This window comes from Zalophus californianus, chromosome 6 (assembly GCF_009762305.2).
Source record: "Zalophus californianus isolate mZalCal1 chromosome 6, mZalCal1.pri.v2, whole genome shotgun sequence".
In the NCBI taxonomy this organism is placed as follows: domain Eukaryota; kingdom Metazoa; phylum Chordata; class Mammalia; order Carnivora; family Otariidae; genus Zalophus; species Zalophus californianus.
In genome coordinates, this window is record NC_045600.1 from 111,802,634 (window position 1) to 111,830,391 (window position 27,758).

General features: G+C 37.1%; 3 protein-coding genes across 4 annotated transcripts in view; 1 reads left to right on the forward strand and 2 right to left on the reverse strand.

Annotated features, from left to right (window-relative positions):
- The window catches only part of ARIH1 (ariadne RBR E3 ubiquitin protein ligase 1), a 119,604-nt gene that overhangs the window by 43,604 nt on the left and 48,242 nt on the right, over window positions 1-27,758 (forward strand). For both annotated transcript variants that reach the window (XM_027568742.2, XM_027568743.2), the window contains one exon: window positions 4,482-4,549. In XM_027568742.2, the coding sequence (XP_027424543.1) occupies window positions 4,482-4,549 (68 nt within the window). The remainder of the gene's footprint in view (window positions 1-4,481; window positions 4,550-27,758) is intronic.
- LOC113924674 (peroxiredoxin-1) lies at window positions 1,516-2,452 on the reverse strand. The gene has a single exon (XM_035727965.1). It carries the CDS (start codon window positions 2,398-2,400, stop codon window positions 1,801-1,803), a length of 600 nt encoding a protein of 199 aa, XP_035583858.1. The 5' UTR covers window positions 2,401-2,452; the 3' UTR covers window positions 1,516-1,800.
- Window positions 17,526-18,653, reverse strand: LOC118357057 (heterogeneous nuclear ribonucleoprotein A1-like; the record flags this gene model as incomplete). Its single annotated transcript, XM_035727964.1, has 1 exon — window positions 17,526-18,653. A coding segment is annotated over exon 1 (909 nt), but the record flags the coding sequence as incomplete, so codon positions are not given.

The window sequence follows — 27,758 nt, forward strand, 5'->3', positions numbered from 1 at the left end:
CTTCATTCCTCTAGCCAGAAGCATGGAGTTTTCTAGGTTTTAGTTTCTTACCTGTCATGCCTTGAGGTGAAGTGGCAAGAGAAAAAAGAAAAGAATAGGGATCCCCCAACTTTTTTTCACAACAGGGGCCCTCTTCCTGATTCTTCTGTTCAAGGGAATGAATTTTCTCTTGTCATTCTGCAGCGGTGTAGTTTCATGGCTGCAGCTGGCCTCAGGCAGGACCTAGAAAAACAGGAGAAAAAGAAAAAAGATAAGTATTTCCCCTACATTGTTAGGAGCCTTTTGCCATAATCCTCTAGCAAAAAAGATGCTTTCTCCTTAGTATTAGTCATGCCTGCTACAACAGTTTTCCTATTTGGCCCACTCATGGGTCGAAGCCAGGAACTAAACGATAAAAAGCAGAATACTCACCGCCATCTTATTTGTTGTTCTTCACTTCCCTCCCCAGTCTGCCTGCTGTTTAATTTTAAGAGCATTTTGTCGAGTTTTTAGTTGTAATCAGTGGGAGAGAGAGCCCCTGCAGTGAGCTTATTACTCCGTCTTGGCCAGGACCAGAAGTCACATTGTTTTGTTTTTAAATTAACATTATTGGTGTATTACTATATGACTAAATATACCCATTTTTAAGTGTATAGTTTGTTTTTGAGAAATGTTTTCCCTCATATAACCAACCATCACACTCAAAAAATAGAACATTCCCAGAGAGCTCCCTTGCGTCTCTTAGCTTTCTGCCATCCCCTCCTCATCCTGTCCTGGTAACACCGTTTGGTTTAGTATGTAAAGGGTATTTATACATACGACTAGTAGTTAAATGAGATCTTTAATATTCCTTTAGGTTCTACTACATGGAATAAGTGAAAGAATATTAGTTTCAGATTGTTTTAGGCTAAAATTCACAACTTTTTCACTTAATTAACTGGATAATATTGGGTGATTTTTATAACCTCCAAAGAATCTAGTCATGGTTTTCTCGTATTTAACATGGCAGGTAAGTGCTCTCTTACAGAGAGCTTTGAGAATTAAATGGGGTATATAAAGTGCCTTATACAGGGCTTGGCGTACAGTAGATTCACATTATGTGTTATTCTCCCAGTGCCTTTCCTTATATGCAGTGCACATAAATGACTTGAGCCAGCTACGTTGAAATAGTGACCAAAATATAATTATTTAGTATTGTGAAATATCTCCTGCCCCATAGCCTAGACCCTGGCAGAATATATAAGTATTTTGGCATTATCATGCCACTGTGGTTTAGATGAATTTTTTCAGTCTATCCCATTAGGAAAAACTTTGGAGCATCTGCCTTCGATGTAATATGTACATCAGGCACATACACCTACACAGGAAGGATGAGATAAGAAATAGAAAAATTGTCACGTTTTCTTCATCCTAGGGGACTGCTGGTCGAATTTTCTGAATCCCTTGGGTCATGATCACATTTGGGGATGCCCTACCCCAAACCTATATGGGGGTGGACCCTAGTAATCTGTGTTTTAACTGAACTTTCCATAATAATTTTTTTTTTTTTTTTTTTTTTTCTCGGTTCAAGTTTAATAGAAACAAAAGACAAAACGTGATGCCCTGCTACTGTACATACAGTTGGCCTGCCCCATAACAGCTCAGGCCCTTCTCTCCAGAAAAGAAAGGCTGGCCTCCCCAACCCCTGCAGAAAAGGCCTGTCCTGTCCCCATACCACATCTGCACAGTCTAAAGTCTTATGTTCTAAGCATGACAATAATACAAGAGAGATTTTGTTTTCATGGCCACCCACTGCAGCCCAGCCCTAAAACGACCCGGCGCTCACTTCTGCTTAGAGAAATATTCTTTGCTCTTCTGAACATCAGGCTTGATGGTATCACTGCCAGGCTTCCAGCCAGCTGGGCACACTTCCCCATGCTTGTCAGTAAACTGGAAGGCCTGAACCAGTCGCAGAGTCTCATCCACAGAGCGCCCTACAGGAAGGTCATTTACCGTGATCTGCCTAAGGATACCTTTATCGTCAATGATAAAGAGGCCCCTGAAGGAGATGCCTTCATCAGCCTTTAAGACTCCATAGTCCTGAGCAATGGTACGCTTGGGGTCTGATACCAAGGGAATATTCATGGGTCCCAGTCCTCCTTGTTTCTTGGGTGTGTTGATCCATGCCAGGTGACAGAAATGAGAATCCACAGAAGCACCAATCACTTGACAGTTGAGTTTCTTAAATTCTTCTGCCCTGTCACTGAAAGCAATGATCTCCGTGGGGCACACAAAGGTGAAGTCAAGAGGGTAAAAGAAGAACACAATGTATTTTCCTTTGTAGTCAGATAGGCTGAGATCTTTGAACTGGCCATCTGGCATAACAGCCGTGGCTATGAAGTTGGGGGCAGGATGCCCAATTTTGGCATTTCCCGAAGACATCTTGCTATCAGCGGCTCTGAGAGCAAAAAGGCCGAAAACAAGGCAGGAAGAAGACGCCTCCATAATAATTTTTGATGAGCCAGGAACAGGTTTGGGAACCTCTGGATGGGACCAGGTTTTGATACTGGAACTCAAGCACAGAAAAGACCCGACAGCAACATCAAAGGGCATCAGAGGCCATTTGTCCTCTTCTCCCTTTTTTCTCTTGGCAAGTTAAGACTCAACAACTCCTGAAACATCTTCCCTCAAGCACTCTGTCTAGTGGCAGAGAACACAGTGTATTTGGGTGCCACAGAGTTATAGTCACACAATTCTCATGGATGCTATTGGACTTAATTCTCCCAGTCGATAGGATTATTGCCTTTATTTTACATATGACTAAACCTAAAGGAATAACTATTTCAATTTCAGGCGCAAATCCTGTTGTGAAAACCTGTTTCCAAACAGAGTTGGGTTGGGTTAGGGGGTTTGGAGTGTTAATAAATTGTTGAATCATATTTCTGAGAAAGAGCTGGACAGAACAGTGTCTGTATATTCTGTACAAATAAACATAAAATAGGATCAGTTAATAGGGGTTTTTTGTTTTGTTCTGTTTTTTCACATATTGACTCTTGTAAAGTGGTGGTGTCTGCTGAATGCTATGTTAAAGGAGGATTCTTAAGGGAGTCTGGGCCCAAGAAGCAAGGAGTACCTAAATGGATTAGCAAAATGTGTCTAAAGTGGGTGAATGAGAGTTACCATGTCTGCATCTTTGGATTTTGCGGGGGGTATTGAATGTATGTGAATTTTCCTGTGACAAATTGCATTGTTTCATGACATTTTTATACAAGATTACTTTTTAATTAAATCAGTTGTTAACTAATACTGTGGTCTAACTCTGGTGACACAAAAGTAGTTTTATGCAGAGATCCTTTTTGAAATGTTATTTGATTCAGGTTTGAGTTCCACCTCTGACATTGTAACTAGCATTTTAAGTAAAAATTCTGTACCCAGATAGTAACCTGACTAGTTTCATGAGAAATGGGAATAAATATTAATAAAAATAAATGACAGCATTAAACAATAGGACAGTCAGACTTGGGTTTATTTCATGCTGTTAGCCTATCCTTCTAGAAATGAAACAGCATCCTCAGATTATACTCTCTAAATTATTACCTAGTACAAATATTTTGTCTTTTTCATTAAATATCTCTGAAGGACCTAAACCATTCAATATTATTATTGAATTGTAACTATTCAATACAATAAGGTATTAGAAATTTTATAATTAGAAATTTTGTTGATTAACAGAGTGACAATCTGCTAAATCTTAATTGTAAGATTTAATTTTAATTAGTGCTTGATTTAATACAGCAAGTTTTCATTAAATTTCTTTTTGGCTTTTTTTTAAATTTTTTTTATTATGTTCAATTAGCCAGCATATAGTACATCATTAGTTTTTGATGTAGTGTTCAGCGATTCATTAGTTGCATATAACACCCAGTGCTCCTCACCACACGTGCCCCCTTTGATACCCATCACCCAGTTGCCCCATCCCCCCACCCCCCTCCCTACTGTAATCCTCAGTTTGGTTCCTGGAGTCCAGAGTCTCTCATGGTTTGTCTCCCTCTCTGATTTCTTCCCATTCAGTTTTCCCTCCCTTCCCCTGTGGTCCTCTGTGCTATTCTTTATGTTCCACATATGAGTGAAACCATATGATAATTGTCTTTCTCTGCTTGACTTATTTCACTTAGCATAATCCCCTCCAGTTCCATCCATGTCGATACAAATGGTGGGTATTCATCCTTTCTGATGGCTGATTAATATTCCATTGTATTTATGAACCACATTTTCCTTATTCATATTTTTTGGCTAATTTTGAATTCTGCTTTAGAATCCTATAGAAAACTGACAAATTTGTGTGGCAGACTATTTTTAAATAGTCTTGATCTCACAATTATTTTTGTATTTTCTTTGTAGAATAAAGAAATATCTTAGGAAAGGAAATTTGGGTGGGATGAAATTAAATTCAACCTAAAAATTCACTAAATGTCAATGAAGTACTGTTACCTTAAAATAACTTTTTTTCCCCCCTTCTTTAGAATCCAGCAACTATCACAAGAATACTCCTTAGCCACTTCAATTGGGATAAAGAGAAGCTAATGGAAAGGTAAGGAACTATTGTCAGCTTTGTACTTAAAAGTAGCACAGAAAGCTTGTTGAACTGAATTTACAAGAAGCAAATAAGGAATTGATTTATAGACCAGTATATGAAAATAACCAGTGAGCAAGTAGTATGTGCTTTAATTTCTTGTATTCCTCATCTGTAAATTTTGCAATAAACTTAATGTTAAGGGAACTCAGACTTAATGTTCCTTTTATTTTGGAGCTAAGGTGGGGGCTCTCCTTCAGTATCTTCAAAATTACATCATCTTGAGTACTGAGAACTAAAAATGTGTTTTGAAAAAGTGGTCGAGGGGGCACCTGGCTGGCTCAGTTGGTGGAAAATGCAGCTCTTGATCTCAGGGTCCTGAGTTCAAGCCCCAAGTTGGGTGTGGAGCCTGCTTAAAGGAAGAGGATAAAATGCATTTTAAAAAGCACTTGATACAGTCCTCAAACATATGAATAATACCTTCCATTAATTACTTAAAATTTTCTTGCCCATAAAACTTTAAATCTATGTTAAGCATATTAATGACATTTATTCAGTAAAAATAAGTTGCTCAGGGTATCCTGACCATCAAAATAGCTGTTCGGACTGGTTCTCTAATTTCAGGCAGGATGATATTCCATTGAGTATTTTTTTATATTTTCTCTCAAAATGTTTCTAGTTCTAAAAGGGAAGAAATTACAGGACTAGTGAAGGACAATATTACTGCCATTCTTAATCTTTTTTCTTAGACTGAAAATCAGGAGTACTTGTTAAGGTGGTAGGGTGACAGCCTATATTTATTCTGTCAACCATATTCTTCAGTCTAAAATTAGCAATCCTTTAATAAAGAATTAACACTAGTTGGGAATTGAGAACCCCAATATTATGAGAAATAAATGGAAAATACTTCCCATTTGATTTTAAAATTGAAAGAACTTTGCAAAACAGATATTAAATAATACTAAGAGGACTGCTCAGTTTTTTGTGTTTTTTTGTGTGTGTGGTTTTTTTTATAATATTTTATTTATTTATCTGTCAGAGAGAGAGAGAGATCACAAGCAGGGGGAGGAGCAGGCAGAGGGAGAAGCAGGCTCCCAGGACCCTGGGATCATGACCTGAGCCGAAAGCAGACACTTAACCAACTGAGCCACCCAGGCGTCCCTGTTGCTCAATTTCTCACGCATTGCACCCCAACTACAATTTAATAGTAACAAGTAGTAGTTATCAGTTATTGAGCCCTTTGTGCCAGGCATTATTTCATTTTATCCTCCTTATAGCTTTATGGTGTTAGAAACTATTATCCCCACTTAATTGATATGGAAAGTAAGACTTAATATATTTATCTCAGTTTTGTAACACAAGGAGTTAGCACTCAAACTCATGTTTGTTGGACTCCAAAGCTTATGTTCTTAAACATATATAGTTTTCCCAGGGTTCATGAAGAATAAAATGCTCCTGACTGTGATTGCCCCTGCCGCCCCCTGTGGATCTGACCACCTTTTTTGAAGTCAGTGGTATTTCTTAATTTTGGTAACATTTATTTTCTGGCTTATTTTGTGACACTTCTATTAGGAAAAGGAGTTTTCATTATTTATATCTGATATTCTTCTGACTTAACAGTTTGTTTCTTATTAATGTATTTCTTCAAAGAAAATTTTCTCTTATAACACTGTTGATACTGCTGAAAGCATTTTTCAATTAAATACTGTACTTAGATGTGGTAAGTATGAATTAAAAAGTAGCTCCTTGGAAATGTCTGTGTGTGTGAACTTTTCAGTTTCTTTTTGTAATTTCAGTTTTTTGTATATTCTGAAGATTTGTTATTGGGAACCTTTAAATCTTTAAATAGTGTTTTTAAAACCAATATGCAATATCTTTTTGTCTCATTTAATGAGTTTCACATTATACTCTATGTTTGATATTAACACTGCCACACTTTATGATTACTAATACGTTTAGATTTAATTACTGCCATTGTAAGTTGTGCTTTGTATTTATTATGTTTTCTATTTGGTTTTTTGTTGCCTTGATACCAAGTCTTTCTCCCCCTTTGTCCCCCCCAATCTCAGAGTTACATGTTTTATTTCAGTTTTTCTAGTGGGCACCTTTATGAGCACTTTTACTAACATATATTTAACTTTTTTTTTCCTTTTGGCTAGTCTCTTGCATCCCACCGTTTTCTCCAAATTTACTTTTTTCTCCCCAGAATATATCTTTAGTCATTTAAGTCATTTCATATGTATTAAAATTTTTAAGGACTCTAAGAGAAATCCTTAATATTCTGAAATTTTGGGTAGTTTTTGAAAGCATATTCAGTTGGGCTCTTTAAGTCTGAGAACTAATATTTTTGGTTTGGGGAAATTCTTAGCTATTATTTCTTCTTTTCTTGATTCTCTCAGTGCTTTCTGGAATCCCTGTTAGTCACATGTTGAAATTTCTGGATCCCTTTTGGAAATTAATTTTAATTTTTTTTCAAGATGTTTTTTCTGTACTTGTTATCTTTGTCTTTCTACTCTGGTCTGTGAAGTTCCTCATGTTTATCTTTAATTCACTAACTTGCGTTTCTTTTTGCACGCATTGTGCTATTGAGCCATCTTGAATTGTTTAGTTCAACGGTATCCATTTTATTTATTTTAGTAACTTAATTCTTGTTTTGTGGATGCTCCTTTCCTTATCTCCCTTGGCACATAATTCTTTCTACACTAATGTGTTTTCTTCTAGACTGTTTATCAGTAAACAGAGAGAATTTAAATTATGTATTGGTATTTGGTATGGTACCTTTCAGAGTATGTTATTTTCAAATTGGTCAAATTTAGGCTATAATAAATTCCAGTAAAAATCAATATGCATTCTATTTTCACATTTTCAAGTAACTCATTATCCAAAAATGATTATGATTAAACAGTGACAGTACAAATGTAGGATATGGCTGAAGAGATACAGGGGAATTTGCAGGCTTAGTATCTTTATAAGAAAAAGAAAAAGAGGTAGAAAACAAAGCCTTTGAAACGGGAAATTAGAAAAACACAAACCCAAAGACAGTAGAATAAGTACTTAAGATAAAAGCAACATAATTGAAATAGATAACAAAAATACATAAAACAAAAACATCTTTGAAAATGATTTTTTAAAAGGCGAATATCAAGAGAATGAGAAGCAAGCCATATACCTGGAGAAAATATTTGTGAAAGATACCTGATAAAGACTTTCCAAAATATACAAAGAACTCCTGAAACTCACTAATTAAAAAAAAACCCAGTGGGCAAAAATCTGAATAGACAATGCATTAAAGAAGATAGGCAGGTGTTAAATAAGCATATGAAGAGATACTCAACGTCATATATTATCAGGGCATTGCTAATTAAAACAAGATACCACTGCATACCTATTAGAATGGCTAAAATCCAAAAACACTGACACTACGAAATACTGATGAGGATGCAGAGCAACAAGAACTCTCATTGCTGGTGGGGATGCAGAATGGCATAGCTGCTTTGCTTTCAGTTTGGCAATGTCTTAGAAAACTAAATATACTCTTTCGATAGGATCCAGCAGTCATACTTTTTGGTGTTTACCCAAATGAGCTGAAAGCTTGTGTCCACACAAAAACCTGTCCATGAATATTCATAGCATTTTTATTTATAATTGCTTAAACTTGGAAACTATCAAGATGTCCTCCAGTTGGTGGATGGATGAATAAACTGTGGTACGTCCAGACACTTGAATATTATTTCGTGCTAAAAAGAAATGAGCTATGAAGTCATGAAAAGATATGGAGAAACTTTAAATGCATGTTACTAAGTGAAAGAAGCCAATCTGTAAAGGCTACATACTGTATGATTCCAACTATATGATATTTTGGAAAAGGCAAAACTACAGAGACAGTAAGGTCAGTGGTTGCCAGGGGTTAGGTGGAGGGAAGGGTGAATGTATAGAGCAAAAAGGATTTTTAGGGCAGTGAAACTATTCTGCATGAAACTGTTATGTTGCATATATATCACTGTACCTTTGTCCAAACCCATAAAATGTACAACACAAATGTGAATCCTAATGTAATCTGTGGACTTTGGATGATAATGATGTGTCGATGTAGATTCATTGATTCTATCACATGTGCCACTCTGGTATGACTTGTTGATAGTGGGTCAGGTTGTGTGTGGGGGGCGGGCAAGGGGTAAATGGGAATGCTGTGTACTTTCTGCTGAGTTTTGCTGTCAGCCAAGATTGTTCTTAAAAAAGTAAAAGCTATGTCGGAAAGGGTGAGGAAGTAAACCATTGGCAAATACGATGGGGGTAGGGGAGAAAGGCACAAATAAACAACATTGGGAATAATGCATAATTATAGATAGGAAAAATATTTCAGAATTATAAATAAATACTGAGTACCACTTTTACCAATATATTTGAAAGCTTAGAAATGGAAATTACTTCATTGTCCCCCAAGAAGTAGAAAAATAACCATGGAAAAATGTAGTAAATATTTACTAAAAGATCCTTCTCCTCCAAAAACCACTAGATGATTTTATGGTCAAGTTCTATGTAATAAACCATCAAGGAACTGCAAGTTTCTATTGAGAATTATTTCAGAACATAGAAAAAGAGAAGACATCATTAATTCCTATTAGCCAAATCAGAATAACTCTTGTTACAAAATTTGAGAAAGACTGCATAAGATATAAATCACCTTTATTATGAACATAGCCGTTGAATTCATAAATAATATTTAAATTGGAAGAATTAATGGTCTAGTAGATTTCTCCTAGGAAAGCAAGAATATGTCACCATTAGGGAAAAAATAATTCATCTATAGTATTTACTACTTTTTAACGGGTTAGTGATACCCATGATTTAGAAAAAAAACAATTTTTAACAAACTAAGAAGGTAATTTCTCAGTGTCATGAAAGGCATCAGCTATAATCCAAAGCAGAATTATCCTTAATTTTGAAACATTGGAAGGATGTCCAATAAAATCAAACAGGGTACTGGCTGTCACCAGCATTTAAAAGTACCGGAAGTTCTGATAACTGTTATTTAAAATAATACATAGAAAATTAAATAAGTGGTATAAAAATTGGCGATGGGAGTATTTGGATTATATTTAGATTTTTCTTTATACTTTTATGTATTCTGTGAACTTCCTTCAGTAATCCCAGGAGAAGTGTTATAATAACACATTAACTATGTAATTCAGAAAATAAGAACTCATTTGTAATGAAAACATTTATTTAAAAAAAGAAGAGAGGGGCGCCTGGGTGGCTCAGTTGGTTAAGCGACTGCCTTCGGCTCAGGTCATGATCCTGGAGTCCCGGGATTGAGTCCCGCATCGGGCTCCCTGCTTGGCAGGAAGCCCTCTTCTCCCTCTCCCACTCCCCCTGGTTGTGTTTCCTCTCTCACTGTCTGTCTCTCTGTCAAATAAATAAAAATTTAAAAAAAGGAAGAGAAATTTTTGTAGACCATATAATCATCTACCTGGGAAACCCTAAAGAATGAACTGATAAACTATTAAAGTGGTTGCGCATTAGAATCACCTGAGAACTTTAAAGAACACCAATGCCTAGGCCCCTTTCCATTCTTTCTCCTTCCCCATCCCTTAATACCCTTTTGGAAAATGAGAAGAAACTCAGAATGTGAGTGACACTGTGCATCTTCCTTTCCTTTAGTATAAAAATGAAGGTGTACTCGTATGACAATCTTGTAACAATTTAGGATCCCAGGAATCATAAGAAAAGTTAGACAGTATAGCCAATAATTTTGTTACATTGCTTGCTTGCTTGCTTTCTGGGCGGGGGGCACAAGCAGGGGGCAGTGGCAGAGGGAGAAGCAGGCTCCCTGCTGAGCAAGGAGCCCGACACGGGGCTCAATTCCAGGACCCTGGGACCACGACCCGAGCTGAAAGCAGACATTTACTCAACCGAGCCACCCAGGCGCCCCTACGTAGCCTTTTTTTTTTAAGATTTTATTTATTTATTTGACAGAGAGAGACACAGAGAGGGAACACAAGCAGGGGGAGTGGGAGAGGGAGAAGAGGCTTCCCACGGAGCAGGGAGCCCAATGCGGGACTCGATCCCAGGACCCTGGGATCATGACCCGAGCCGAAGGCAGACGCTTAATGACTGAGCCACCCAGGTGCCCCCTAGATAGCATTTTTTTTTTAAAAAATCGTACTTCCCAGGTGGTAACACAATATATTCAAGCATCATTTCTATTCGTTTTGACATCCTTAAAGAGAAGTCTTACCCTAGGCAAAATTGTGAAGTACTTCAAATTCTGTCATCTCTTTCTGCTGTCTTTCCTCATTTCCATATACCAGGCATATTAATTTTTTGTTCGTTTGTTTATTCATTAGGGAGCCCTAGTCCCTGCCATGGAGGAGGACCTTACGGTCTAGTGAGGGCCATAGAGCTATAAGATTTCTTGCCAATAATTCTTTTTTTTTTCCAAGATTTTATTTATTTATTCATGAGAGACAGAGGGAGAGAGAGGGAGAAGCAGAGGGAGAAGCAGGCTCCCAAGGAGCAGGGAGCCCGATGCGGGACTCGATCCCAGGACCCTGGGATCATGACCTGAGCCGAAGGCAGATGCTTAACCATCTGAGCCACCCAGGTGCCCTCTTGCCAATAATTCTTATTTTTCTCCAGACTTCCAGTCCATGGTTTAAACAAATTTGTCTTGACCCCAAAACCAAGTAATTTGTTCTTTTAAAAATACATTTTGGTGAAGGTGGTGAGGGGTTAATGGAGAAGTGACCATTGAAATTTTTTGATGTCATCTTTTCTCTCTCATAGCAGCTTTCCAGGCCTTTGCCATTTTCTTTCCTGCCCAGCCTTCTGACTTTTTACTATGTAGACTAATTTCTTTTCTGTTGTATAAATTAAATAGAATTTTCTCTATTCACTAGATTTCTTCCCATGCTCCTCCACATGAAGCAGAACAACAAATCAGAGAATCAGAAGTGCAGCAACAACTCTATCTGCCCTTCTACTTCTAAACTTTAAAGGCTAACCTTTCCATCTGGGCTTTGATCTTACAGTTTTTGTGGGATGTTGCTTCCATTATTTCATCTGTCATTATCTTGAGCCCTCTCCTTTCCTGGTATATCAGTCAGGGTTTTTAGTTGTAAATATACTTGAAGAGGATAGGTGAAAATGACATTAAAGATGGGAAAATCAGCCAGTAAGTGAAGACTATGCATCCAGGAAAAGTGCCCAAATCATAGTGTCAGACTATTTTAGTAAATGTGCTATTGCTCTTGCCATTGGTCACAGGCATCACAGCTCATATCATGAATATTGGGCAAGTGACAGCACAACTAGTATTTCTGCTGTTTTGGCCTCTGAAAGATGGATGTATCCTACCCCTTTGACAGAATGAATTCCTCATCAACTCTTCAAGTACTGTGCTTTTCATAACTATAGGTCACCCTGCTCCTTCTAGGCCTGAATCCTTTCAGCAGGAGAGACTGGGAAAGTGAGTTGTCCTTTTTTTCCCTTTCTTTTTATCACAAGACTTTTTTTTAATCTTAGATTTTTTTATTATTTCTATTGAAATATAATGTACAATGTTATGTTAGTTTCAGGTGTACAACATAATGATTCAGCAATTCTATATATTACTCAGTGGTTACCATGATAAATGTAGTTACCCTGTGTCACCATGTAATGTTATTACAATATTGCTGACTATATTCCCTGTGCTGTACTTTTTCATCTCTGTGACTTAACTCGTTTTATAACTGGAAGTATGTACCTATTTTGCCCATTCTTCCCACCCACCTCCCCTGACAAGACATTTAAAATCCAGCTTCTGGCGCGCTTGGGTGGCTCATTCGGTTAAGCTTCTGACTCTTGATTTCGGCTCAGGTCATGATCTCAGGGTCATGAGATCGAGCTCCACATCAGGCTCCCTGCTCAGTGGGGAGTCTGCTTCTCTCCTTCTGCCTCTCCCTCTGCCCCTCTCCCTGCTTGTGCTCGCTCTCTCTCTCTCTCTCTCAAATAAATGAACCTCTGAAAATCCAGCTTCTGTCTGCCTTTCTTTTATCTTTATTTCTGTTCTCATATTATACTTTAGTAGTACACAGCTTTTAAGATGTCACCAAATTCATTTTTGTGTTGACTCAACTTTGCAATTGTTTCCTTTGTCTGACATGGGGCTTCTGTGGATATCTATGTAGGCTGTTAGCTACAAAGCCCTAGGGAGCACTTTTGGAACTGTACTGTCATTGGCCCATGCCTGGCATGCCTTCCATATTGTCCCTTTTCCTAATTGTTTTTTTTTTTTTTAAGATTTTATTTATTTATTGACAGAGAGCGCGAGAGAGCACAAGCGGGGGAGTGGCAGGCAGAGGGAGAAGCAGACTCCCCACTGAGCAGGGAGCCCTATGCGGGGCTCTATCCCAGGACCCTGGCATCATGACCTGAGCTAAAGGCAGCCACCTAACTGACTGAGCCACCCAGGAGCCCCCTTAATTGTTCTTTAAATAAAGCTTTAACTTAAGCTTTATTTCTAAGATGGCTATTCTTATTTCTCAAGACAGTTAATCACTTCTTCATTGGCCCTTTTATATGTATTTGATATAATATTTAAATGCTTTCGTTAGACTTGTTTGTGCTTAAGAACTATCTTACTCATCTTCCATTACTAGTACATAACACAATTCCTAATATGTAGTCAGTGATTAGTAAATATTTTAGTTCAACCATTTCTAGGTTTTCTTTTTTATAATATGCATGTAATTTCTGTAAATTATGACAAGCATGTAAATCAGATTTCAATATGTCAGGAACTAGAGACAACTGCCCCCCCGCCCCCAAATCAAGCTTTTTTAGAGTTGATGACAAGTAAAAAAAAATAAATAAGTATCTTCTCTATAAGATTGGTGTTAATGAGTTAACTGGTATATTTGAGGTAAGGGGAAATAAATAGGTGGTCGATGACTCACTGCTTTTCATGGACAGGTATAATCAAAGAATCTTGAAGATTGATTTCAGTGCAGACTATGTTGCAAATAGCTTTCCGGTTTTCATTCTGAAGCATTAACACCATTTAGTGAATAGTTACTAGAACCAGTACTTGTATGTTATCATGATGGTACGGAACTTTTCTTAGCCACATTACTAATAATACATTGTTTCACAGTTAAGTTCTGAGATGTGAGAGTAAATTTGGTTTGTCAGAAACTAGGCTTTTGTGATGGCATTCATCACTCTAATATAATATAGTGGGTTTTTACTGTTTAAACAGTTTAGATGTTATCGGGGAGCATGTATGGAAAGCGGCAAATGTACCTTCTTATTATACTATAGTGGTTAAGAACATGGAATCTCTGCTCCACCACCTAGCTGTATGAACTCGGAGCAGTTTTCTCCATTAGTTACTTCATCTGACGTTATTCTGTTGTCCCTAGTCTGCCTATCTTACTACTTCATAAATTTCAAGAATGTTTTTGAATATCAGCTGTGTAAAAGACATTGAGCAGAGGTTTGGTGATGAAGAGGTACACAGAACAGTGTATCATACACCATTTTGCCCTTAAGGTACTTATAGATAAAACTTTAAAGGAATACCTAAAAGGTTCTTTCTGGCTCAGGTAGGAAAGGATTTATTGATGAGATGGCATTTGATTGGGCTTGGGAGAGCAGGCAAAGTGGGAACCTGGGCATTTCAGGTTCAGGAATCAAGTCGGGGGAAGGGGGTAGTTTAAGGAGCATATGTTGTATGGTAATGGGATTTAGAGTAACTGGAGTACAAGAAAGATAGAAGGAAAATGATGGGGCATGTTTAGTAGGAAGCACACTGTGGAGGACCTTGAATTCTAAGCAAGTGAACTTGGCTTTTTTTCCTATTAAGCAGAAAGGTTTGAAGGTTGTTTTATGGAGAAATGTGATATAAGGGCATTATTGCAGTAAAAAAATGTGACAGTATGAGCTGATTCTCCATCGGCAGGATGACCCATTGGAAAACTATTTTAATAACCCAGGTAAAAGGAAAATGTTGGCTTGACTTAGGATGGTGATGGTTAATTGAAAGCAGAGTGGGTGGAAGAGATGTTAAGGTGGAGTTTTAACTGTGACAGAGAAAATATGAGACTCTGGGAAACTCCTGGTAATTTGGACCATTCTATCCACTAGATATAGTAACGAAATCTGTATGATATTGAAACATCTTTTAAAAATCAAGAATATCTGGAGCTTCTGGGTGGTTCAGTCAGTTAAATGCCTTCAGTTCAGGTCATGATCCTGGGGTCCTGGGATCAAGCCCCACATTGGGCTCCTTGCTCATTGGGGAGCCTGTTCCTCCCTCTCCCTCTGTCCCTCCTCCCTGCTCGTGCGCTCTCTCTTGCTCTGTCTCAAATAAATAAAATCTTTTTTAAGAATCAAGAATATCAAAAAAATTAGTAAAATAGGAATTAGAGGGTTAAGGCCTTAGAGAATATGGAAATCTAGAGAGATGAGCCAAGCATTCCAGTCTGCTTTGCACTGGAAGTATATTCTGATCTAGGAGAGGTAGCTAAAGTAGCTGTGATTTTTATTGGCCCTTTAATTAGTGGGGGGGAAGGTTGGAGTCTTAGGCCCACCAAGAATAAGGATTAGATAAACCAGTTCTTCTAAAGATTAAAGATAGTATTCATGTCATCTGGGTACCCTAGAAAACCTTAAACCTTGAATGTAGATTAAGATGGTCCCAGACTGTTAATGTATCCAGGCATTTGACACAAACAAATAAAAATCTCTTCTAGGAAAAGAACATTAAGGCCTCAAACTACTTCCCCAAATTATTTTTTTTAATTAAAACATAACAACTTGGGACTCCAGATACTAGAATTGTCAGAACTGGATCAAATGGGTATACCATCAACAGGGAACTAGAAAGTATGAGCTATCTTAAAGATATGAAAAAGATTTTTTCTTTTATTATTAATTTATTTTTAGTTTATTGTGTTTTATTTTTTCAATTCATAATTCCATTTCTTTATATGCAGCTCATATGGGTATGGAACCAGTGTCAAATTAAACACTGAAAGCAGCTATTGAAATAAGTCAAGTGTAAGTGTTGAAACTGCTTGTTAGGAAGCAGTTTCAGCAGTTTCAGGAAGATCTGGTTCCAGCAAGGTTAGGAAAACAACTCGAAAAAGACAATTTCTATAACTAAACAAAATAAGCAAAATTAACTCAGTGAATTAATTGAACAGCATATTGGACAAAGCTAAAGAGAGGCTTAGTGTACTGGAAGATCAGACCAAACCACTATCTAAATTAAGTATATACACCAAAAGATGGAAAATGCAGAAGAGAAGTTAAGAAATGTGGAGGATATGGGCGCCTGGGTGGCTCAGTTGGTTAAGCGACTGCCTTCGGCTCAGGTCATGATCCTGGAGTCCCGGGATCGAGTCCCACATCGGGCTCCCTGCTCGGCAGGGAGTCTGCCTCTCCCTCTGACCCTCTTCCCTCTCGTGCTCTCTATCGCTCTCATTCTCTCTCTCTCAAATAAATAAATAAATCTTTAAAAAAAAAAAAAAATGTGGAGGATATAACGAGAAGATCTTAACTGAGTTTTAGGAGAGAATGAGCCAAAGGTAGTATTTGAAGACATAATGGCTGATAATTTTCCAGTTTGGTGAGAGAAAAAAAACGCCACAGAGTTTAAGAAGCCTAATAGTTCCCATGCATAATAAATACTGTTTCATTGATTCTAAGATATTTTATTGTGCTTAAAATTTGAATGCATCTTTCAATTGATGGCAACTTGTAAGTCCAACAAGATTGATAGACTGACCTATGTGAAAATTTTCCCATTTCACTTTCTGGTAAGATCATGAAATTTCAGGTCCAAAGCATTTTAGATTTCATGAAATATGGTAAAAAGAAATCCACATATTTTTTTCTGAAATCCACATTTTAAAACATCATAGTACAACTACAGAAACAACAGCAAAAATAGACAATCATGAAAGCTAGATACAAGGACGATTACTTTCAAAGAGTAAAAATTTGTGTATATATTATGTACATAGAGAAAAAAATATATAGAAAGTATATACTTATATATTCTTTTTAGAGAACAGCTGACTTAACAGCAACAGTGGAAGTGATAGTAAGAGGATACCTCAGTAGGTTGAAAGACAAATGCCAATTTAGAATACTGGGTTCAGGGGCGCCTGGGTGGCTCAGTCGTTAAGCATCTGCCTTTGGCTCAGGTCATGATCCCGGGGTCCTGGGATCGAGCCCCGCATTGGGCTTCCTGCTCCGTGGGAAGCCTGCTTCTCCTTCTCCTACCACCCTTGCTTGTGTTCCCTCTCTCGCTGTGTCTCTCTCTGTCAAATAAAATCTTAAAAAAAAACAAAACAAAACACTGTGTTCATGGAAAATGTTTTCATAAACAGTACCATCTTTTAATTAGTATAAATGCTTTTATGTTGTAACTAACCTTTGTATTCTTTTAAGTCAACATTTTAAGTTCTACCAATGTTGTCAGAGTGTCACATGTTCATAATGTTATTTAAGCAACTATTTTAATATTAAGGGGGAAATCGTGGAATGCAGTCTAAGTTGTGCTTATAAGGAAAGTAATGAACTAAGCTTTCATCTTTTTTTTTTTTTTTAAGAGACACATTTATTCAGCGTCATGATCAGACTATTACATTTAGCAATCAACAGCATGGGTGCAAAAAAAAAAAATCTACATTAAAACCCTTTGTTGGAATGCTTTACACTTTCCACAGAACAGAAACTAAAATAACCTGTTATACAATTAGTCACAAATACAGTCCTCGAGTTTTTTGCCCATACACATGAGTATTGTCTAAAACATGTCTTCTTTGTAGCAGCTAGGCCCTGCCACCACGGTGCTTCGCTGAGTTCACAAATCTGTTGTAACCTGTAGCTTCCCTGTCACTTCTCTGGCTCTCCTCTCCTGCTAAGCTTTGTTTCCTGGCAGTAATTAAAACCTTCTGCCACTGCCATAGCTACTGCTGCTGCTGGAACCACCATAGCCACCTTGGTTTCGTGGTTTGGCAAAGTATTGGCCTCCACCACCATAGGGGCCAGAGCTTCTGCCTCCAAAATTTCCTCCTTTCATGGGTCCAGAATTTGAGGATTGATTGTTGTAATTGCCAAAATCATTAGAGCTTCCGCCACCTCCAGGGTTGCTTCCATCATGACCAAATCCGTTATAGCCATCCCCACGGCCACCATAGCCACCACCGCCTCGACTGCCACCAGAGCCACCTCGACCACTGAAGTTCCCTCCACGACCAAAGTTGTCATTCCCACCAAAACCACCTCCACGACCACCACCAAAGTTTCCAGAACCACCACTTCGACCTCTTTGGCTGGATGAAGCACTAGCCATCTCTTGCTTAGATAGGGCTTTCCTTACTTCACAGTTGTGGCCATTCACAGTATGGTATTTTTGAATGACAATCTTGTCTACAGAGTCATGGTCATCAAATGTTACAAAAGCAAAACCTCTCTTTTTGCCACTGCCTCGGTCAGTCATGATCTCGATCACTTCAATTTTCCCATACTGTTCAAAATAATCTCTTAGGTGATGTTCTTCAGTGTCTTCTTTAATGCCACCAACAAAAATCTTTTTCACAGTTAAGTGGACACCAGGTCTTTGAGAATCTTCTCTTGAGACAGCCCTCTTTGGTTCCACAACTCTTCCATCCACCTTGTGTGGCCTTGCGTTCATGGCTGCATCCACCTCCTTCACAGTGGCATATGTGACAAACCCAAAGCCTCTGGAGCGCTTGGTGTTTGGATCTCTCATTACCACACAGTCCGTAAGCGTTCCCCATTGCTCAAAATGGCTCCTCAGACTCTCATCGGTTGTTTCAAATCTCAAACCTCCGATGAAGAGCTTCCGCAGCTGTTCAGGCTCTTTGGGAGACTCTGACTTAGACATGACGGCGGTGGGAGGGGAGACTTAAACGATGCTTACTCTGCGGCGTCCACGGGCAGAAAGCGAACTAAGCTTTAATCTTAAGTCTCAAGTAATGAACTAGACATTTCACAATAGAAAACGAGCAATAAAGTAAATTCAGAGAAATTACAAGAAGAAATAACAGTGCACAGAATTTAATAAAACAGAAAAGAAACATACAGTAGAGTGGCTCAAGGAACCAAAAGATTTTAAAGACCGATTAACAACCCAGGTGAGATTAATCAAGAAAAATCACTAATATCAGGAATGAAAAAGAATGTCACTTTGAATCCTGCAGATATTTAAAAAAAAAACTTCTGAGGTATTGTGGATAACTGTGTCAAAATTTGAAATTTTAAACGAAATGGATAAATTCTTAGAAGTTTGCAATTTATTGAAATTGACAAGAAATAAATAGAAAACCTATATGAGCTATCACTATAAAGTCAGAGTTTCTGTAAAGAAAAGTCTAAGTCCAGATGGATATACTGGAAAGTTCTACCAACACTTAGTGAGATAGTAACTCCAACGTTATATTCTGTAACCTTGGATTCTTTTAGAAAACAAAATGAGTGATCCCCCATTTTCATAAGGCTGTCACAGCTTTGATTCCAAAACCCCAAACCCACAGCTTTGATTCCAAAACCCAACTGAAACATTACTTGTTAGTTTCTTTCATTTATATAGGTGCAAAAAATAAAACCCACAATATTTGCAAATTATATAGTTCAGCAGTACATAAAAAGGATAATAACCCAGCCTGGACAACTCTGATTTATCCCAGGAATCCTAGGTTTGTTTAGCCTGGAACAATTCAGTATGGTCACTTGAACAAATTTTAATGAGAAAAACATTTCAATAGAGAGGAGCTGTTCCTAAATATCAGTCATCATTCATGATTTTAAAAAGAAGACATTAGGAAAATAGGCACAAAAGGGAAGTATATTAATCTAGTAAATCTATAAAAACACCTGTAGGAGATATCATAGTTCATGCTGAAATGTTGAAAAAAATTCCTTTTTAGATAGAATTCAAGACATGGATATCTGTTATTTTCACTTCTGTTCAACATAATACTGAGGATGATCCTAGCCAGTAGTATAAAGTATCATAGCTGTAAGGGAGATGATAATTAATATTCACTGATGATATGAATTGTGTACATAGGAAATCCAAAGGAATCTACAGATAAGTTAATTTAGAAAGACTGTAAAAATGTTTTATTATTTTTTTCTGTTCATATTTACACACATATCTTTGACCCAATAATTCCACTTCCAGGTATGTACCTAGTAGAAAGAAATATGCACATCTAAATTGAAAGTCATAAGCATGCTCATAGCATTATTTATAATAACTCCAACCTACGAACAACCCTATAATTATGGTTATAATTGTGGTATATTTCTGTAATAACTTCAACAAAAAATAAATTAGAGCTGCAACTGACTACATAGATGAATCTTAAAAACCATCATATCGAGTGATAGGAAGGCCTCTAAATACCTTATGTCCTATATGATTTTGTTTATACGCAATTCAAAAACAGGCAAAACTAAGCCATATTGTTTAAGGATGCATATTTAGGTGGTAAAACTATAAAGAAAAATAGGATAGTGATTATACCTCAGGGGAAGAGGAGTTTGTTACTGAGAAGGGATGTTGGAGTGTTTCTGAAGCACTAGCTGTATTCTAGTTCTTGTCCTAGGTTGATTATACATAGGTGTTTGCTTTATAACAATTTGTAAGCTGCCCATTGATGTGTATGCACTTTTCTAGAATTGTGTTATATCACAATAAAAATAACTTTAAAACACATTTGTACACAGAGGAAAAGGAACAACCTTAAAAGGGAAAGATCTGGTTTGTTTTCTGGATTGTTTTAGGTTTAATAGTGTCTTTGGTTACCAGAAGTAAATCAACATTTTGCCAAGACAGTTTCCTCACTGCCTTCCTGGGCTCTAGTATCACATCCGTCCTAAACTTGGACCATGTCAGCTCATTTTATCAACCTCCACTACCTTTCTGGTTCCTACCACATCAAAGCTGTACCCTCAGACTTTTGAAAACCTTCGATACCTTCACTCTGTTCTGTATGTCTCTACTTACTTCTCTACGTTCTGTCAGGATGCCCTTGACTATTCAGGCCCCGATCTTCTCAAGAGCTGTATTTTATACAAATTCAGAGAGCATCAGTAATATTTCTTTCTGGGGTTGTACTCACAGACGTCATGTACAATCCTGTATCATATGCAACTCATCTGATCCCCCTAGGATCACCTTAATGTCTGAATTCTTAACACATTTACTGGTAAGTCATTTTAACTTCTTGAAGTTAGTTGCTGTTTTCTATACATAACTGACATTCTCCTCCTCCCTTTTGTACACTTAGCATGTCGTATTGAAATAGTTGTCCATCTCTTTTCTTCACAGCCATAAACACTGCCACTGACCAGCACAGTTCCCACGTGGAGTTACTTCATATGTGAGGGAACTGTGTAAAAATGGATATTAAATATATACTGTCCTGTATTTTGATGCCTTATTCTTAGTTTTAGCATAGCTAGATTTTAAATATACTTTTTTGGTTTATAAGCTTTCAACATTTATGACTTAAGGACTTCATTAAATATATTGAGACATCGTTATCAAAATAATAAAATACCATTTTAAAATATTTTGTATGTATTTTTCATATTTCTCTTTAGTTGGAATCAGATCCACTATTGCATGAAACAAGTAGTTTGTTTCATTTTACTTACTAAGTTGTGCTGCTTCTGTGTAGCAGGAGGAAAAGACCATTGAGCAGAGGAGAGGGTGTAGACATTTCCCTTGCATGCACATATTTGGACAGAGGGCACAGAAGCCACTGTCTTCGTTTTCTTTGAAGTAAAATAGTCATTTCAGAAAATAATATTGGTTCTTGTCATTTTGGGGGCCATAGATCTTTTGGGAAAATAGTAAAAGCTTTGAAGCTTTTCCTCAGGTGGGGGTGGTGTGGAGAAATGCACATGTGTAAATAAGTTGTAAAGTTTTGGATATTGTAATGTTTTTGAAGATTCAGAAGCTTTAGGTTAGAAGAATTAGGTAAATTGAAATAATTCTAATCAAGCCAGGGAACGTGGACAGCTGCCTGTGAGGGAATAGTCATTAGTTTCTTCTTAAAATATTTGGCATAGTTTCAGATCTACCTTAAAAGTTTGTATGAGAATAAAATTTATTTCTCAGAAAACCCTTTTGATTAGCAAAATGTTGATAATGGTCAAAGCTGGATGAAGGGTATGTGGGAGTTCAATTTACTGTTCTTTCGACTTTAGTATATTTAAATTTTTTTGTAATGGGGTGTGAGTCTTTTGGGAAGATGACATAGATTATTGTGTTTCTGTTACAATTGTGCTAGTTCAGGCCTAGAAGGAGTTATCTTGCATCTGTTTCACTGAGGTTCATTTCTTAATATATTTGCTTTTGTCGTGGCTCAGAACCAGAAAGGATAAAGTATGAAGGAACAAATGGCAGAAAGTTTTTCAAAAATTATGCAATAAGATAAAGAAGAATGAAACCTTGCCATTTGCAACAACATGGATAGAGCTAGAGAGTATAAATGAGTCAGAGATAAATACATATGATTTCATTCATATGCGGAATTTAAGAAACAAAAGGAGCAAAGGGAAAAAGCGACAGAGGCAAACCAAGAAATAGACTCTTAACTATAAAGAACAAACGGGTGGTTACCAGGGGGGAGGTGGGTGCGGGGTTGGGTTAAATAGGTGATGGGGATTAAGGAGTACCTGTGTTGTGATGAGCACTGGGTATTATATGGAAGTGTTAAATCACTATATTGTATACCTGAAAGTAATATTTACACTCTATGTTAACTTTAAACTTCAAAATAAAAACTTTAAAAAGTTATGTAATAACGGGGTGTCTGGCAGCTCAGTCAGTAGAACATGTGACTCTGGATCTCAGGGTCGTGAGTTCAAGCCCCATGTTGGGTGTAGAGACTATTTAAAAATGTAGTCTTTAAAAAAAAAAAAACAAAATTTTTGTACTGCAACTTGTTTAGTAGCTTCTTTGTTAAGTGGTCTCTTGCTCAGCAGTAAGCAAGCTCAGGATCATGCGTTTTTTGTTTTTTTTTTTTAATTAGGTTGATTTTCTCATAGGAGAAAAGTCTTATAATCTCAGAAAGTATTTTTAAAAAAAATACATGACCGGGGCACCTGGGTGGCCCAGTGGGTTAAGCATCTGCCTTTGGCTCAGGTCATGATCCCAGGGTCCTGCTGCCTCCCCTGCCCCGCCCTCTCTCTCTCTCAAATAAATAAAATCTTTAAAAAAAATAAATACATGACCAGTATGTTTATTTTGCTATAAACCACATAAATACATTAATATTAAAATGAGAACTAAACTTTTTAGATTAGCATAAAAAAGCACAAAACTTTTAAAACAAGTTTTTATAGACATCTTTTTTCTTATGAGGGCCAAAAGTCTTCCTTAGAAAAAAGATTTTCTATCCCTAAGTCCTTACTTTTCTATCCCTAAGTTTTAGTTCTCTGGAATTCTGAACTTTACCTGGTACAGGTTCATATGTGTACCAGTCATTTTACATTCTCACTTTAGTCCTTCTTTTAAAAGAATACCATTAAAAACCACATTCTACTTGAAGAGCCCTTTTTAGATTTAAATTTTTATCAAAGTAACAGGTTTTTAAAAGTCTAATAGTTTTAGTGTTTTAAATGACAACTCTTGCTCCAGATCTTCAGTTTTAGTCAATCTCATTCCCTAGAAGAGAGAACTGTTGTTGGCTTTACTATTTCTTATACTACTATACTGCATCTCCTGGCTTCTTTCTATGAAATATGAGGATTAAGCTTTGAAACTAATGTTTATATGTGGGAAAGCCTTCTCTCTTAGTGTATTTTTTACTCTGTTGTTCAGTTGTACCGTTCTAAGACTCCTTCATAGTCTATTATTTTTGCTTTTCATAAATATCACAGTTTTTATTCATCCATATGATTTAAACAAACTTAAGCTGTTCCTTTGCTCCTTTGACATTTTTGCCCAAGGATACTTTTTCTAAAAGTAGAAAAATTACACCATTAGAAGCAGGTTAATAGGACCCAAAGAATAGTTGAAATCGCAATTCCTGGAAGAGATGTTGGAGTCACAGACCTTTTTCAGTGCTTTATCAGAACTATAATTAAGGTATAGGATAATTGTGACCTTTTGAAATTGAAGTCTGGTACCCATGAAATGCCACACGAGAATAATGAAGTAAAATAAAAGTGTGTGTACATGCATGTTATACATGGACATATATAATTATTTTTATTCGTTTTCATGTATGTGTGTGTTTTTGTTCCCTCTTAGACTATAGCATTAGATAACGGACTTGTTACAAATAATACATAATGGGAACATTAAAAACCTGTAAGGATTGAACTCTGAACAGCCTCAGAACATACAGTAGAAAAGCACACTATATAACTTTAAATTAGCTTAACCTTTTTGCTTTTCTGATTCTGTTGTGAAAATAAGTACGTCTTCAACAGTGGTCTTTTTATGAAGTGTGAAGATGTAGAGGCTTTTTTTTTTTAAAGATTTATTTATTTGAGAGAGCAAGAATGAGAGAGAGATTGAGAGAGAGAGCACATGAAAGGGGGGAGGGTCAGAGGGAGAAGCAGGCTCCTCGCTGAGCAGGGAGCCCGATGCAGGACTCGATCCCAGGGTCCTGGGATCATGACCTGAGCCGAAGGCAGTCGCTTAACCAACTGAGCCACCGAGGTGCCCAATGTAGAGGCTTTTAAGGTAAACTCCTAATGGCAAAATTAAATATTGAAGTGGCAAACAATGATGCTACCATCATTCAGAATTCAAAAAGAAACATAGCCAACTATGTACCCTACCAAGCGTGTCTCCTTTCCCCACAATCACACACAGTTCTTAGGCCATAACTGTTAGTGCCTTAAAATTTAATTAAAATTGTTTGGTATATTTCTGTCCAGAAGTCAAGTAAAATGAGAAATTAAGATCTAGATATTCTGGAAAGTTGGCTAATTAAGTGCCGGTTTGCTTAACCATATTTTGGTAAACATGCTAAATGAACAGAAAACCTTAGAGAAGAGGATTTAAAATCTCTACTGAGAAACCTCTCCAGTTGCCCTTCTAACAACCTTAATCTAGAGAAGTCTAGGCCATGTGATAGATGAGGTGGGGTTACTCTAATTCTACCCTTCCCTGACTGAGGAAAGACTGCACTAAAGGAAAGACCACACTGCTATTCTTATTTCTGTTTTCATCAAATGAATAGTTTTCTCAGAAAGGGGTGGGTGGCAAGAGTTAAAGGAAAGGAGGGAAGCAACGTCGTAGGATAAGCTTTGCAGCTATTTAGTAAAGTCATAGAAGCAGAGAGAAATGTGTCTTAACTGATTAAACTAGATACCTGAACAGCAGTGCTTCACACTGAATCAGTCTCTTCATTTTGGCCTGTTTCGCATGAGGGAGGATGTAACTAAAGGACTTTTCAAATAGTGACCAGGTAAACAAAGTATGGGAGTTAAGAATCCACCCATATTCTTGAGCATAGTAGTTTTAATAAAACTATCATAATTAGAAAGAAAAAGCTTCTTTGTTCTCTTAAGGAAATTAAACATAGACTGTGAGATGAGGGATCAAAGATGAAGTGATGAAACAACAGAACAAGATAAAAAAGAAGCTGATGAAACTAAGAAGAAAAAAGGGACAGGTAATCTCACACAACTTAAACCACATTGGCAACAGCAAGAAACAGAGCAGATACTCTGGAAGATAGAGACATATAAGACAGGAAAAGGACAAAGAAGGAATTAGCAAATGGTAGACACAGAGGACAAATTAACAAAGACTAGGTACAAATCCGGGGGACACAGCCTTAATAACTAAAAAGGATCTTGAAGTGTTTGAGACCTGAATGCATTTTGAAAGAGAAAGTTTGAGGGGCGCCTGGGTGGCTCAGTTGTTAAGCGTCTGCCTTTGGCTCAGGTCATGATCCCGGGATCCTGGGATTGAGCCCCACGTCGGGCTCAAGCCTGCTTCTTCCTCTCCCACTCCCCCTGTTTGTTTTCCTGCTCTCACTGTCTCTCTCTCTCTCTCAAATAAATAAATAAATAAATAAATAAATAAATCTTTAAAAAAAGAGAAAGTTTGAATGCTAAGATAAAGCCTACAGAACTACTAAATTTCAAGAATGAAGAAAACAAAATTATAAATACGCCAATTGAAAAAGGATTTGAATTATAAAATGAGAAAAATTATTTTGACCACAGACTTCAATGACAATAGGTACCAGAAGGAAATGGATGCTGTCAGTATAAAGAATATGGGGGCGGGGGAGACACATTTTGGCCAAAGTAAGCATTTGAATTATGTCTGAGTAATTAAGTAATCAGGTTAAGGAACAAAAAAAGTTTTTACCATTCTTGAAAGGAAAGCTATATAATGTAAAAGCAATGTATATGATTAGTGAAACAATTACATAAAATGATAATCAGGGGCGCCTGGGTGGCTCAGCCCTTAAGCGCTTGCCTTCTGCTCAGGTCATGATCCCAGGGTCCTGGGATCGAGCCCCGCATCAGACTCCCTGCTTGGTGGGGAGTCTCCTTCTCCCTCACACTCCCCTTGCTTGTGTTCCCTCTTTCACTGTCTCTCTCTCCATCAAATAAATAAATAAAATCTTTTAAAAAGATTTAAAAATCTTTTATTTAAAAATTTAAAAGTGCCCAATATATTTAAAGTCGACAACTTAAGAAATAAACTTAAGTACTGATTTTAAGTGTTTAGTGAAAATAAATTAGATTTCAATATTTCCAAATAACTATTACAGTCATTGGTAGAACATGTAATAAAAACAAAACAAAATTTTAAAATGTTAAATTTCTTATAAAATGGAACTTAATAAAAGAAAAAGATTTCTAGGCCCATTATGTCTGACCATATGAGTGGATTCTTAAACTCCCCATTCTGTTTATCTGTGCAGTAATTGAGAGTTCTCTGAAGTCTTCAGAGTGTCTCAAAAAGTTGATAAACCCATTACAGTCTGAAATATGCCTAAAGCAAAGGAATTCAGATTTGTTACTGTGGATTATCTTTAAGAAGTTACTCTACTTCGGTTCCTCTTTAAAAAAAAATGATTATAATAAGATTCTTCTAGATACTGGGGCTACAGCAATAATAAGATAGTCCTCATGGGGTTTACACCCTAGCAGAGAAAACGTAAATGATTTCAGAGTTGATCATGTGATTAGGTGTTGTGCAAGAGCACAAAGTACCATGAGAAGGTTATACCGGGAACCTTACCTAATTTGGGGGCCACAGTGGGGAGGAACTGAGCCTTAAGCTGAGACCTAAAGGTAGGAGGAAGTGTTTGGGGTAGTTGAAACACCGTTCAGCAAATGGTTAGCCATTTAGATTAAAATGAAATAGAATCCCAGGACACCTGGGTGACTGGGTTGAGCGGCTGCCTTTGGTTCCCAACGGTTCCCATCCTGATCCTGGGGTCCTGGGATGGGGTCCCGCATCAGGCTCCTTTCCTTGCTCAGCAAGGAGCCTGCTTCTTCCTCTGCCTGCCGCTCCCCCTGCTTGTGTGCTCCCTCTCTCTCTCTCACTTTCACAAATCTAAAAAAAAAAAACAAAAAAAAAAAACGGAATCCCAACTTTATTCCTTATTACACAAAAATAATTTCCTGTGAATCAACAGTTTTAATGGAAAACAGTTTAAGCCTAAATAAATCATGGATGAATTTTTATAATCTTTAGGTAATGAGATCTTGTAAAGCTTGATATGAAGTCCAGAACTCACAACAGGGTTGCATGATCAGTATGCCTACATGACAATTAAATGTGACAGTTAAACATCATTAAACAAGGTTGAGGGCAAACTAGAAACTGAGGGGAAGAAAGTAGTCCATGAGAAGGTCTACCCTTTCTGTTGACATAGTGAACTCATAAATTAATAGTAAGATCTTCACAGAAAAATGTATTCAGCCTCAGTAACAAAGAAATGCAAGTTAAGTCTAGATATTTTCCCCCAATCAGATGGGCCAAGATTTTCATTTAGAATTATTTATATGTGGAACATTTAAATGTCCCTTAGTATAAGGCTAGTTAGGTAAATTACAGTACATACCTACAGTGGAATATTATGTAGTGATGAAAACTTATGTTTATTGACAAATATCTTAATGTATTGCTTACTGAAGGTTATAAATCTGCAGTAAATACTATTTACATGAAATTATAGACACATGTCTTTTTGGCTGTATATGCATAGAA